General features: G+C 40.4%; 1 protein-coding gene across 10 annotated transcripts in view; it reads right to left on the reverse strand.

Annotated features, from left to right (window-relative positions):
• RBM48 (RNA binding motif protein 48) overlaps positions 1-15,036 on the reverse strand; it is a 42,192-nt gene that overhangs the window by 396 nt on the left and 26,760 nt on the right. For all 10 annotated transcript variants that reach the window (XM_068099101.2, XM_078765992.1, XM_068099097.2 and 7 more), the window contains 3 exons: positions 10,695-10,885; positions 6,741-6,898; positions 3,023-3,702 (listed from right to left, as the gene is read on the reverse strand). In XM_068099101.2, coding sequence (XP_067955202.2) covers positions 3,023-3,702; positions 6,741-6,898; positions 10,695-10,885 — 1,029 coding nt within the window. The remainder of the gene's footprint in view (positions 1-3,022; positions 3,703-6,740; positions 6,899-10,694; positions 10,886-15,036) is intronic.

A 15,036-nucleotide genomic window follows, 5' to 3' on the forward strand; every position in this document is an offset into this window, starting at 1 on the left:
ACAATGTTCTACCGGGAAACGAGTGCAAATCCATTGCTGCCGATGTATGTACATATATAACCACAAGATAAAGGAAGTTCATTGGGGTAATTGAAAACAAAAAAATGCATTTCAAACAGCTTTGTCCCAATTGGTCATCAAGTTATTCGAAACCTCAAACGAACAAATTTCAGTCAACGACAAGACAAAAGCCTTCAACTTTGGTTGAGGGTTGATTGACAAAATCGCCACCATTTGCCAAATGTGAGTTTGCGAGTTTGCAGCCATGAGATTTGAATCTACAAAAGCCAATAGAGGAGAAAAACAACAAAGGAATACTCGACTTTGTCTAGGCCAGTGTAGGTCTGCATCGATGGGTAATGTTAACACTCGGTTTTATTAACTGCAAGTTGACATACGAATGCTAACCGTCCCGGGAAGAAAAGTAAAACTGATGTTTCAGTTGTTTGCCCTTCATCGGGAAAACAGGGTAAACACCCAACATGCTAGCCTCACCTTGTTTCCGGGGCGGTTAGCATACCTTTGCCAACGCAGTTGATAAAACATATTGAGGAGAAAAAAAACAACCTCTTTAACCACTTGACCAAACAGCCATTGTGCATCCTACTATATGAAATAAGGCAACATCGGAATGTCTGTCCTCGTCCCCCTCCTCCAGATCATCACTGACCCCTGCCGGGTGGAGGGTATCGACTAGTTAAGTAGACTTTGAACTTTATGTTGCACGATTTTTATCAGACCCTTCCGAAAGTAAATTAATAGTATTCTAGCCTCTAGTTCCTAAAATTCCAGTATACCTTTGAAAGTAACAGTATTCCAGCCCCGAGTTCCTAAAGTAATAGTATTCCAACCCCTAGTTCCTATAGTAATAGTATTCCAGCTCCTAGTTCCTAAAGTAATAGTATTCCAGCCCCTAGTTCCTAAAGTAATGGTATTCTAGCCCCTAGTTCCTAAAATAACAGTATACCCTTCTGAATGTAATAGTATTCAGCCCCTAGTTCCTAAAGTAATAGTATTCCAACCCCTAGTTCCTATAGTAATAGTATTCCAACTCCTAGTTCCTAAAGTAATAGTATTCCAGCCACTAGTTCCTAAAGTAATGGTATTCTAGCCCCTAGTTCCTAAAATAACAGTATACCCTTCTGAATGTAATAGTATTCAGCCCCTAGTTCCTAAAGTAATAGTATTCCAACCCCTAGTTCCTATAGTAATAGTATTCCAGCCACTAGTTCCTAAAGTAATGGTATTCTAGGCCCTAGTTCCTAAAATAACAGTATGCCCTTCTGAATGTAATAGTATTCAGCCCCTAGTTCCTAAAGTAATAGTATTCCAACCCCTAGTTCCTATAGTAATAGTATTCCAACTTCTAGTTCCGAAAGTAATAGTATTCCAGCCCCTAGTTCCTAAAGTAATGGTATTCTCAGCCCTAGTTCCTAAAATAACAGTATACCCTTCTGAATGTAATAGTATTCAGCCCCTAGTTCCTAAAGTAATAGTATTCCAGCCCCTAGTTCCTAAAGTAATGCTATTCTAGCCCCTAGTTCCTAAAATAACAGTATACCCTTCTGAATGTAATCGTATTCAGCTCCTAGTTCCTAAAGTAATAGTATTCCATCTCCCAGTTCCTAAAGTAATAGTATTCCATCTCCCAGTTCCTAAAGTAATTGTATTCCATCTCCCAGTTCCTAAAGTAATAGTATTCCATCTCCCAGTTCCTAAAGTAATTGTATTCCATCTCCCAGTTCCTAAAGTAATTGTATTCCATCTCCCAGTTCCTAAAGTAATAGTATTCCATCTCCCAGTTCCTAAAGTAATAGTATTCCATCTCCCAGTTCCTAAAGTAATAGTATTCCATCTCCCAGTTCCTAAAGTAATAGTATTCCATCTCCCAGTTCCTAAAGTAATAGTATTCCATCTCCCAGTTCCTAAAGTAATAGTATTCCATCTCCCAATTCCTAAAGTAATTGTATTCCATCTCCCAGTTCCTAAAGTAATTGTATTCCATCTCCCAGTTCCTAAAATAATAGTATTCCATCTCCCAGTTCCTAAAGTAATAGTATTCCATCTCCCAGTTCCTAAAGTAACAGTACAGTAAACCCTTATATATTGCGGGGGTTATGTTCCTGGAAAATGCCACGATATTCAAAACCACGATAGTTGAAATCAATTTCCAATGGGAAAAATGGGGTTAGATTACTGGGGTTTGAGAAAATACAGAGGAAGGTGGGCAGGAGCCAAAAATAACCACATCACAATTGAAATAAACATGCAAAATAAATATAAATCGGACTTACGATGAGGTTTGCTGCTGCGATGAAGTGTGTGTGCTGTTGCGTTGAAGCAGATTATACGTTCAGGAGAAATTAAACTTGCCTCCGAGGCCCTACCATTCCTCCCCTATCAATCTCTTAAATCATTTTCCCTTGTAATCTATTGATGCGTTTATTTTGTAATTTGTTCTGGAGCTTCGTAAACCAGAAAATAAATAAAATTTAAAGAATCACTTTTTTTTTTTCATCGTTTTACACTTTAGCGAACTAAAGACTCTTAGTGTGAGATAACCATCACAGCTCAGCTCAAAAACCACGATTGGTTGAAATTAAACCCCGCGATAACTAAATTGATACATAGTTGCCATGATCGGTCAAAATCTGCAATATTCAAACACGCAATATTTAAGGGTTTACTGTATAACCTTCTGAAAGTAATAGTATTCCAGGCCCTAGTTCCGAAAGTAATAGTATACTATTTTGAAAGGAATAGAACACTATTCTGAAAGTAATAGTATTAAATCCCATAGTTATACCACTCGTTTTGCATAGTGTATTATAAAGGAGGAAAGGATGTACGCAGAACAGCAACCGCAGCTAAGGTAGGTTTTCTAGTCACCATATCAGTGACTCGGGATGGCAACACTTTCCACAACTAAAAATAAAGTTCATGCATCATTCAACAGTTATTTACAAACAAAGGCATTATGAAGGCAAATACAATTCTAAAGTGCCGTGTGAAGAAATCTCACCTTGTTGAGCTTTGTTCGGATGAGGTCTGCAGTTGTATTCAACGATGCGTTACCAAGGTCAACAGTTTTTGGAATCCCAGGCAATTTGGGACCAACATATGGAGCCATCACAGGTTCTCCTTCAGTTGTAAAAACGTTCGCATGTTTGCATTCATTGTCCCTGCGAATCTTCCTCAGCTGGAGTGCAGCGGCACGTGGCACAAACCGTGCCAGAGAACTCTTACTGCCGCTTTTGTTTCCCCTTTGCCACCTTGACAAAGTTGGCTGCCCACAACTGAGCGTTTCTGCCGGTCGGCCTGACCCAGGGCGCACTGCAGGCAATCGCATTTTATTGTCTGTGCCTGCGTTATTGAAAAGTGCTTGGATATTTGTGGGCAGTGTCGCTTGAGCAGAGGGCACCAAGGCATGATCAAAGGCTTCTTCTCGACGCTGGGCTGGACAAGGTAAGCAGAAATTGGGTTGATGTTGTGGCGGAGGAGGTAACATGGGAAAAGGGAAGAGATTCGCAAGCTCCGCGTTAGTCTCAGCAGTGGTTGATGCAGTCCGGTGGGACTCTGTGGCTTCATGCACCCGGATACATTCATTTTTAAGCGAAGATAATCCTGAGATTGAGGGCTCAGCAATATCCTTTTGCTCGGTCACATGTCCAATGTGGTCTTTTGTGTCTTCTGCCTTTTTATCTGTGAATACACAAGACACAACAATATAAGTGATATGTCTAAGATGTACGCTATCACCATGATTACGACTATTTTTTTTTTGTCTGGCTCATACAGCACACTCTTTTTGTTGTAACTGTAACAACAGAGAAATAGGGTTGAAATAAAACGAACAAGAACGGCACTCGATAGAGCGCACACCTCCGCCAGGCTGAACAGTTTATGTTTTGTATCCCACGGATAGGTCATATATGGATTTGGACCTGAATCAAAATCGAATCGGCTTGTTCTTGTCACCTAACCAACTCGTCCACAAAGTTTAGTCATAACTCGTCCATAACTTTTTTAAATATCATGTTATATAATCGCTTTTTGCCCGATCTCTCAATGGTGAAGAATCACTTAAAATCAAATAATTATCGTATCCGCATTTATATTCAGATCTTCACCAAAATCGAATCGATTCATTGTTGTCACACACACAACCTCTCCACCAAGTTTCGTCCAAATCCGTCAAACTTTTTGAGATATTCTGCTGTATATCATTTTGGCCCTATCTCCAAATGGTGAAGAATCACTTTAAAAAAATTAAATAATTCTCATATCCGAATTGATATTCAGATCTTCACCAAAATCGAATCGATTCTTCCTTGTCACACACCCAACCTCTCCACCAAGTTTCGTCCGAATCCGTCTATAACTTTTTGAGATATCCTGCTATATATCGTTTTTGGCCCTATCTCCAAATGGTAAAGAATCACTTAAAAAAATTAAATAATTCTCATATCCGAATTGATATTCAGATCTTCACCAAAATCGAATCGATTCATTGTTGTCACACACACAACCTCTCCACCAAGTTTTGTCCAAATCCGTCTAACGTTTTTATATATCCTGCTATGTATCGTTTTTGGCCCGATCTCCAAATGGTGAAGAATCACTTAAAAAAATTAAATAATTCTCATATCCGAATTGATATTCAGATCTTCACCAAAATCGAATCGATTCTTCCTTGTCACACACCCAACGTGTCCACCAAGTTTCGTCTGAATCCGTCCATAACTTTTTGAGATATCCTGCTTTTATCGTTTTTGGCCCTATCTCCCAATGGTGAATAATCACTTTTAAAATTATACTATCTGGATCCGGATCTTCACCAAAATTGAATAAACTCTTCCTTGTCACCTGCAGTACCTTTCCACAAAATTGTCTGAATCTGTCCACAACTTTGAGATATCCTGTTCACAAACAGACAGCACGGGTGAAAACATAACCTCCATCCACCTTTGGTGGCGGAGGTAATAACTCTCTCAAACCAATGAAACACAAGACAGCCAGTTTTTTCACCAACATTTACTGCCATTCTTCTTTCTGAAATGATTATAGAATGGCGATTTTGGTAGGTTAAAAGATTACATAAGCCTGGGGCTCAAGGACACGGCTACGACTTTACCAGAGGCAAGCTGTCAGGGCTGATGTGCAAAAGACATCGACAACATTTTGGCTTTTTTTTTTTTTTTTTTTTTTTTTTTTTTTTTTTTTTTTTTTTTTTTTTTTTTTTTTTTTTTTTTTTTTTTTTTTTTTTTTTTTTTTTTTTTTTTTTTTTTTTTTTTTTTTTTTTTTTTTTTTTTGTATACAATATCGAGGCTCGTGAAAGAGCGAACATTAATCACACAGAAAGACAAACCGACACATAAAACATATAACATAGGGAGCGGTAGACAAGATGGGGAGAGAGGGGGAAGGACACAAACACAACATTTGAGAGCAGGGACCGAGAGACATGGAGACATCGAGAGATCTGAGAGAGGGCGAGGGCTTTGGGGGGGGGGGGGCGTGGGAAGGGGGCAGTGGGAGAGGTATAAAACATATGGACACTGCCAGGACTTCCAGGAAAGAAGTTGGAATTTCAAACAAGGTGGATCTGGGGTGAATTAGCGGGGGTAGAAAAGATCAAGGTTTTGGATGGGGGAAGATAAGAGATGGTGGTGAACAGCTGTTTTAAAGACCTGGAGGGAGGAGTGGGATTGAAGGGAGTGAGGGAGTTTGTTCCAGAGGCGGGAGAAAAGAGGAATGAAAGAGTGAAGGTGAGCGGAGAGCCGAGATTTCGGCAGTTTAACCATCAGAGGGTTGCTGGCAGATCTTGTGCGACCTGTAGGAATATTTGGGGGACAGAGCACAGAGAGAGCTGGGGGTGCAAGGCCGGAGAGGAGTCGGTAGAAGACAGAAAGACCACCTACCTGCCTGCGGTGAGTGAGTGAAAGGCCCTCAGAGATAGCTTCATCGCGGGAGATTCCAATAATTCTGAAAGCTTTGGTTTCAACAGCGTGAAGCCGAGCTAGGTGTGAGGCAGGAGCACCGGCCCATAGGGGAGAACAGTATTCCATTGAGCTGCGGATGAAAGCCTTGTATGTGGTGAGGAGCTCAGGTGTGCCGAGGAAGGACTTCGCACGACGGAGGATGCCCAGTCGGCGACTGGCTTTGGAGGCCAGCTTGGAAATGTGGTTTTCCCAAGAAAGATCATGGCAGATAGTGAGACCCAAAATCTTGAGCGACAGAACTTCTTGGAGAGCCTTCCCAAGACCAGTCATGAAAGATTATGCTTATTGAATTTAATCCAAATCTTTACCTCTCCATTAACGTGTTAGCAATGACTGTCTGCACTGTCAACTTTCAACCAAACCCATGCAGCTACAGGTGTGAACCCACAGGAGTTTGGCCTTCACGTGCAAATCCCCGTGTCATCTGATGCCCTAAAACTACAAACAGTGATGGACACTCTTTGCAAGATGGTAGTGGACTGTAAAGTCACATGACACAACTCAAAAAAGTTTTTCTCGTGTCACGTCGATCCTGTGGAAGCAAGACTTTAATCAAAATATTAAATTTCTCAGCAAATAATGAAAACTTGGGCGTTTTGTGGTTCTCACAAAACCAATCAAAGTTTCCTCTTTGTTCACAATTTTGATTAAACTGCAGTATGGAAATATCCACTTCTATTACGTACATATAACAAAAACATTAATGCATGACATCTGCATTCAAAGGACACTTGGTACCTGTGAAAATTGCCTGCTTTGGGCAAATCCTTTCAACTTGTCTCTGCCGCCATCGTAACTTGTCCCTGGTTTCATCAATGCTCTCAAACTCTGGAGCGTAACAAATATGTAGAACACTTCCAAAAAAGCCTCGTCCATCCAGTTTCCGTTTGGCAATCCTTTGGCAAAAAACGTATGTATTTCAATATATATGTATAATGTATACGGTATTGTATATCTACGATAAATGGGTGAGTTGTGTGCGTGTGTGTGATGCATACTTTTTGTGTCTATTAATTACATACTATTGAAATGTACCTTTTAACCCTTTAGTTTGCTGAGACCCCTTCGACCTTTTAAGACTCGCAAGTTCCTTAAGACCCCTTAATACCCTTGGGATCCAAAAGATCCGGAGGACCCAAAAGATCCCGAGGACCAAAACGACCATCCGAGTATGGCAGGCAGGCATGTTACAAGGCGGTGAAGACCAATGAAAATTTGGTGCAATGGACCAACAGGCGCACTAGTACACTAGTACAGTGAACACTCGTCAAAGTGTGTGTGTGTGGGTGTGTGTGTTTTTAATCCACGCCAGCAAATACCACCTGTCGCTTCGCTGGTGGGGATACCAAGATAGAGGGGAGAAAAAGAGAGGAGGGGTGGGGGACATAGATGAGGTGTGGGAGAGAGCAAGGAGAGGAAGGGGTGGGGGAGAGCGACACCTCGCCACACGTTGCTATACATTTTGGGAGGGACGTCAGAGAGAGAGAGATGTGGGAGGAGTGTGCTGCACTTTATTAGGAGGGATGAGGTGGAGGGGACAGAGACAAAGACATAGAGATAGAGAGAGAGAGATAGAGAAAACTAGAGAGAAAGGTGAGGGTGGGAGGAAGAGTTTGCAAAGAGAATGCTGTGTTATGCTTTATGAACACACACACACACACACACACACACACACACACACACACACACACACACACACACACACACACACACACACACACACACACACACACACACACACACACACACACACACCCCTATGAAGCCATTTTAGTACAATGACAATGCCAAAAAAAGAATGAAAGAAAATGTGGACTGCCAAAGATGTTCTGTTTGCTCAAAGCAGTTTACCCTCTGAAGGCCAGAATGGATTATAATAAGTCCACTATTGATTTGTACAGCTTTCAGAATATCCTCTTGTTTTTGTGTGTAGCCTCTAGCCTCAATGACTACAACGATGAAGCTTTTTCTTAGTACGTGGATTCTTTATTGTCGGACTGCCACCCTAGTCTCCTCTTTCCAATCTGTGGAGACTTCAATTGCCACCATGCCAATTTGTTGGGAGGCCCAAAACTACAGTTCACATTGTGATTGTACCAATGGCCATCATTGGTGGAATGCATTTAGCTTAAATAGGATGTAATATTGCACACCGCTCCTTTCCTATTCCATCCCCAGGCGCTGCATGACGTCATTTCCAGGCAATGACGCGAGCTCAAAAGGGAGTACTCCGTTTTCACTCGGGTTTCTTTCTTGTTTGTTTATCCGGGCGATATCTCAGCCATCCTTTGAGCTAGGAAGCTGAAATTTCAGCACAATAGTGAGCAAGTCCTTTGGCAAAACGGTATTTTTTGTTTTTTGATTCATCAATTAATTGATTAGTGACTATTATTGACTGGCAGGAGTACCCGGGTGAGGGGGGGGGGAGGCTGGAAAGGGAGGGTTGAGGAAGGGAGTGGGGTGAGTGGAAGGGGGTGGGGTGGGAAAGGGAATGGCAGGGAAAAGATATACTACATATACATGTTTTTTGGGGGGTGGGGGGGCTTTGACAGGCTCCTCCGTTTTGGGGAAAGGGGGGAAGGGAAGGAGGAAAATTTTACCCGTGCAAAGAGCGCTTTAACCTCAATGTTGCTCAGGTAAAAAAGGAAATTGTAATACCCTCTGCCACCATCATCATGTGGTGGTACACATTTACATACATAATTTACACTCCTCTCCCGGTCCCCCACACCCCGGAATGAGGCTGCGACCACATAGCCTATGTTACCCCCCAGCCAAAGTTGTATTTGTATTTGTTCCCCGAGTAAAGTGTTTTTAGCTGGAGTACCCGGTGTTTCTCAAGCTTAAAAGAAACATTAACATATTTGAAATGAGGTCAAATATAATGGAAAAGCAATTACATCCAAATCAGTATCCATCACAAATGTCAAATCATCATTTCACCATTTTGTTGAATATATGCTGGTGAATGTGCCATTCATCACGTTTCTGAGTTAAGTATGATGACTTTCAGGAAGAAGAATAAGCTTTACTACTAACTTCGTACACTTCCGGAATTTAGATTTTTTTTTGTGTTCAAATGTTTGTGTTTTGCATTTATTTATGTGAATGTGTACTTGTATATAATTATGTGTCATTAATCAAAAAGGCTTCGGCACTATAAAGAGATTTTTTTTTTGGCCTAAAACACTCCCAGGCACTCACTGATGAACCTCTGAAAGTTTGATGAAGATCCGTTCAGCCATCTGAGAAAAATGGCGACACACACAGACAGACAGACCAATGGCTTTCTTATATAGTTGATTAATTAAGTACTTATATATTTCCTTTCTTATTTGGGCAATATCTCAGGCACATTTTGAGTTAGGAAGCTGTTATTTGGCATGACAATGACCGAGTGATTTGGCTGTAAAGGTCATTTGTGATTTATTAATTAATCGATTAATTATTTAATTATTTGATTGATGGCTTAATTAATTTTTTTAAAGTTACAGATTCAGATGAAACGATGATTGTTTTGGTATTTTATGAGCCAATTGATTAATAATTTAATTAATTTACCATTATTCTTTATTTCTTTTCATTATTAATCATTTATGTATTTACTTTCTCATCTGGGAAATATCTCAGGCACCTTTTGAGCTTGGAAGCTGATATTTGGACACGACAGTGACCAAGTGATGTGGCTCTAAAGGATATTTTTGATTTATTGATTAATCAATTATTCGATTATCTATTTATTGATTAATCAATTGATTTTTTTTCAATAAATGACTTGTTTAATTAATTTTCAAAAAGTTACAGCTTTGGATGAAACACTGGTGGTTGAGGTTATTGATTAAGAAAATATTTTATGATTATTGATTATTGATTTTAATTATGCAATTAATCAATTATTGTACACCTCTCCCTCCCAATACCGTCTCTATGTGCTGCACGGCGGTATCGCCGGGCACCTAGGGCGCCCCGCCCACACCGCGCTGGAGGATATTTATCGATTTGGCATGGGGTGGTGTACTTTGAATGTATCTGTACTTGTTTACAATTTCGCTAAGTTTCAAGCAACGATACGACTTGGCACTTTTGGCTCTGAAGTAGGCAAACAAAATAGGCATTTCATGGATGACAATTAATCTGTCATTTTTCATTTTACCAGAATAAACTACTGTTATCATTTTACAGAGATCTCTTGTGAGGAACCACTGCATGGCCCTGAACACTCGTATTCAGTGGTCAAATTATAATTTGATAAACTAGCAACGGTACCCGCCCTACGGGTGGGGCTTCAATTGGGAGGCCCAAATGAAAAGGCAAAATATCAGACATTGAAGGCTTTTTTATTTTAAACGATTCATATAAACATCCGTTAAATCATATCACATGCAAATCATCAAAATCTAAACAGTATTTGTAGAATTTCAATAAAAGCCACATCATTGTTCATATCGGTAAATATTATTCCATCGTGTTTGGAAAAACTGGAAAATTGAAAAAATTGGAAAAACAATATCGCCTATTTTACTCCAGGGGGTCCCAGGATTACCCACCCAAAATTTAGTTGCGATTGGTTCAGCCGTTTTTGCGGTACCTGGGAACGGACGGACAGACAGACATTTGGTGAATTATTGTAAGATATCAACATAACTCCAAACAGATATCTATTCCTCATCAATACAGGCAAAAGTGACAGACCTGGCACTCTGCAGCTTTTGCAGCTTCACCAAGTAGACCTCTGTGAACTTTTCAGCAGGGTACTCGTGAAGGATCCGGTACTCATTCACTGGTCCATACAGTGCGAAAAGTGCTACAAGTTCCTCCATGAGACCTAGTGCAGGTACACCTTGTACTAGCAGGTAACAGGACTCCTGCACAATGGTGTACACCTGGGGTTAACAACAAAAAAGATTAAGAATGTGCTTGTTTCTGGCTAAATGCATGAAAAGGGTTATTACCCTGCGCTTGCGAAGCGAAAAGCATGGTTAGGCATACGGTTGCATACGTACATGTGTACGTGTGTACATAGGGCATACGTGTCTGCATTTTTAAAATTCATTTTCTCGGAAACCGTTGGTCTGATTGACACGAAATTTTACCATAGGAGTGCCTCTGCCTGTAGAATTGTTTTATTCATAATTATGACGTCATAGGTCACGTGGTATGGACGCCATCTTGGAAAACGTTACACCTTTATATCTCCCAATCCGCTCAATGGAAAAAATTGAAATATGGCTCATTGTCAAGTACTGCCCATGGGGAATAAGATATGTTGATGATGGTCATCGGTACCTTCAATAATGACGTCATAAATCGACACGTACAACGCTTGATCTAATCAGCATGAAAAAAAAAATCCTCTGCAACTGTTAGTCCGATGGACACGAAATTTTCAGAATATGTGGCTCCTGTAGAATTTTTTGAATGATATTTATGACGTCATAAGTCACATGGTACAGGCGGCATCTTGGAAAAAAATCGAAAAATGTTGCACCTCTATATCTCTGAAACCGCTCCATGGAAAAAATTGAATCGGATCTTTATCAAGTATTCCCCTTGGGGAATAAGATATTGTTGCGGTTTTGAGTTTTGTACAATAAAGGTTAAATTTCCCCCTCATAGTTAGTCACATTACAACACGTAACCTTGCGATAGTGCAGTTATTTCTTAGTATTTGTGAGCATAGTCCTTTTCCTGTGTTAGTTTTGCATTGAGTAGAATAATGAGAGTAGGTTCCTTTATTGCCTTATGCCGCCTCCATTGCCTTATGCTGCCTTACACCTCTTTATGCTGCCTTTGGCTTTTTGGCGCGAATTAACACGAGGCAGGCCTGGCAAATCGAGCAGAGACCGAATGAGGGCGGCAGAGAAGCTGACGGTAAGCGCGAGCCGCCAATCAGGGCTCGAAGGGAGTGGCTGCGGTACTGCGTCACAGGGTGTGGTTGGAACATTCGAGAGGGCTCAGGGCGTGGCAATAAAACCCGTTGCGCAAAGCCCCCACCAGCAGTTCGAGGAGAGGTGAGCTTGTGCATTGAGTTATTGGAGAGGCACGTGTTGATGACTGTTGTACAAGAGAAAAGACGCGCATGAACTAAGTATAAGCGCTCGTACCAAAGTGGACGCTCGGTTGAGCTTGAGGCAGTCTATTGGATTACGCGAGTGATAGCGCGCTGGTTACTAAACACGCTGTGGAACCGCCCAGCCGCACTGAGAGATGTGTACATTTCCCTCCTGCCTCATCTGCCCCTTTGTTCGAGAGATGCACCACAAGGATCCCTCCCACTACCTGCTTGCCTTCATCGCGGGACGTGCTGTGACCGTGGAGAGCCACGCCGGGCAAAGCCGTTCCTGGACGACCAAGGCAGCGCGTGAACACCATTCTACCTGCATTTCCCCTTTGTGAGTGTGATCGGGCCCGTGTCTGGGCTTTATATAAGACTGCTTAAGTTCTGCTCTCTGTCTGCTTTCTATAGACTTGTACATATAAGTGTAAATAATAATTAAACCTGTTATTCCTTTATTCGACCGTCTCGTGTTTTCCATCATTGACTAAGCGTGGGACGAATAGAACCGCTCAAATCGGGTCCCAATACTAACGGTAACTGCACGGACCACGTGGTACGCAATCCGCTCGGTGTACCCAAATTACGCGTGGCTCGTGCGAGGCTTGCTTCCCTGCTTCCGCGGCGGCGCAGGTATTTAGGTACGTGCAAGACTTGTCCCGAAACCCTACCTTGCGTTTGCCCGGAAGGGGCGTCTCAAGTCTCGGTTACGCCGGCCCAGAAAGAACAAGGGGCTTACTCTCCCCTCGGTAAGGGTAGGAAGGGCAGCGGAAAATCGTAACAATATGTTAATGATGATTTCACCGGTGCCTTAATTATGACGTCATAATTCGACAAGTACAACGATTGATTCGATCATATAAAGAAAAAATTTCTGCAATTCTTGGTCCGATTGAAATCAAATTTTCACCATAAAGCGCCTCCTCCTGTAGAATATTTTAACGATAATTATTACGTCAAAGCTCACGTGGTACAGGCGCCATCTTGGAAAAACTTTGCACCTCTATATCTCTGAAACCACTCCATGGAAAAAATTGAGACCGTCTCATTGTCAACTACTCTCCATGGGGAATAAGATATGTTGATGATTATGTCATCGGTGCCTTCGTTATGACGTCATAATTCAACAAGTACAACACTTATCTGATCATTCTGAATTTTTTTTCTCAGCAACTGTTAGTCTGATGGACACGAACTTTTCACCATAGGAGCGCCTCTTCCTGTAGAATATTTTAATGATAATCATGACGTCATAGGTCATGTGGTACAGGCGCAATCTTGGAAAAACAGAAAAAAAGTTGCACCTCTATCTCCAAAACCGCTCCATGGAAAAATTGAAATGTGGCTCATTGTAAAGAACTCCATACGGGGAATAGGTGTTGTTAACGATGATGTCATTGGTGCCGTAATTATGTTGTCATAATTCGACAGGGACAACGCTTAGTCTGATCAGTTTGAAATTTATTGAGCGTGAGCTACACAAAAATTATATGAGAGAATATATATTTATGATGTAATCGCTCACGTGGGCTGGCGGCCATGTTAATCAAAGAAAAAAAGAAACATTAAAAAAAACAAGAGTTGGCTCACACCAAGTTGACGGCGCAGGGTAAGTATTCTATGAATACCAACTGGTTTATTAATTTTTTTTCAAGAGGGGTGAACCGTTAATGTACAACCGTATGAGTGCCATCTACTTTTTAAAAGCAAATAAGAGTCGGCATATTGTAAAGATGTTAAAGTTTTAAAACGCAGCTTTTGACAGCAGTTGGAAAAATCCTGAGGGCTTTTATAATTTCAATCTTTAATAACAAACTTTTATAATTGCAAGATCTAATAACAAACTTTTATAATTGCAAGCTGTGATAACAAACTTTTATAATTGCAAGCTTTGATAACAAACTTTTATAATTGCAAGCTCTGATAACGTGCTTTGAGAATTGCACGCTCTGTTAACGAGCTTTTATAATAGCAAGCTCTGATAACGTGCTTTTATAATTGCAAGCTCTGATAAACTTTTATTATTGCAAGCTCTGATAACGAACATTTATAATTGCAAGATGTGATCGCGAACTTTTATAATTGCAAGATCTAATAACAAACTTTTATAATTGCAAGCTGTGATAACAAACTTTTATAATTGCAAGCTTTAATAACAAACTTTTATAATTGCAAGCTCTGATAACGTGCTTTGAGAATTGCACGCTCTGTTAACGAGCTTTTATAATAGCAAGCTCTGATAACGAGCTTTTGTAATTGCAAGCTCTGATAAACTTTTATTATTGCAAGCTCTGATAAACTTTTATCATTGCAAGCGCTGATAACGAACATTTATAATTGCAAGATGTGATCGCGAACTTTTATAATTGCAAGCTGTGATATTGAGCTTTTATAATTGCAAACTGTGACAGCGATCTTTTATAATTACAAGCTGTGATAGCGATCTTTTATAATTGCAAACTGTGATAACGAACTTTTATAATTGCAAGCTCTGATAATGAACTTTTATAATTGCAAGCTCTGATGGCGATCTTTTATAATAATTGCAAGCTGTCATAGCGATCCTTTATAATTGCAAACTGTGATAGCGATCTTTTATAATTGCAAACTGTGACAGCGATCTATTATAATTGCAAGCTGTGATAGCGATCTTTTATAATTGCAAACTGTGATAGCGATCTTTTATAATTGCAAGCTGTGACAGCGATCTTTTATAATTGCAAGCTGTGATAGCGATATTTTATAATTGCAAACTGTGATAGCGATCTTTTATAATTGAAAGCTGTGATAGCTATCTTTTATAATTGTAAACTGTGAAAGCGATCTTTTCTAATTGCAAGCTGTGATTACGAACTTTTATAATTGCAAACTGTGATAGCGATCTTTTATAATTGCAAACTGTGATAGCGATCTTTTATAATTGTAAACTGTGATAGCGATCTTTTATAATTGCAAATTGTGATAGCGATCTTTTATAAT

This window comes from Myxine glutinosa, chromosome 1 (genome assembly GCF_964187855.1).
Source record: "Myxine glutinosa chromosome 1, kmMyxGlut1.1, whole genome shotgun sequence".
Classification (NCBI taxonomy): Eukaryota; Metazoa; Chordata; class Myxini; order Myxiniformes; family Myxinidae; genus Myxine; species Myxine glutinosa.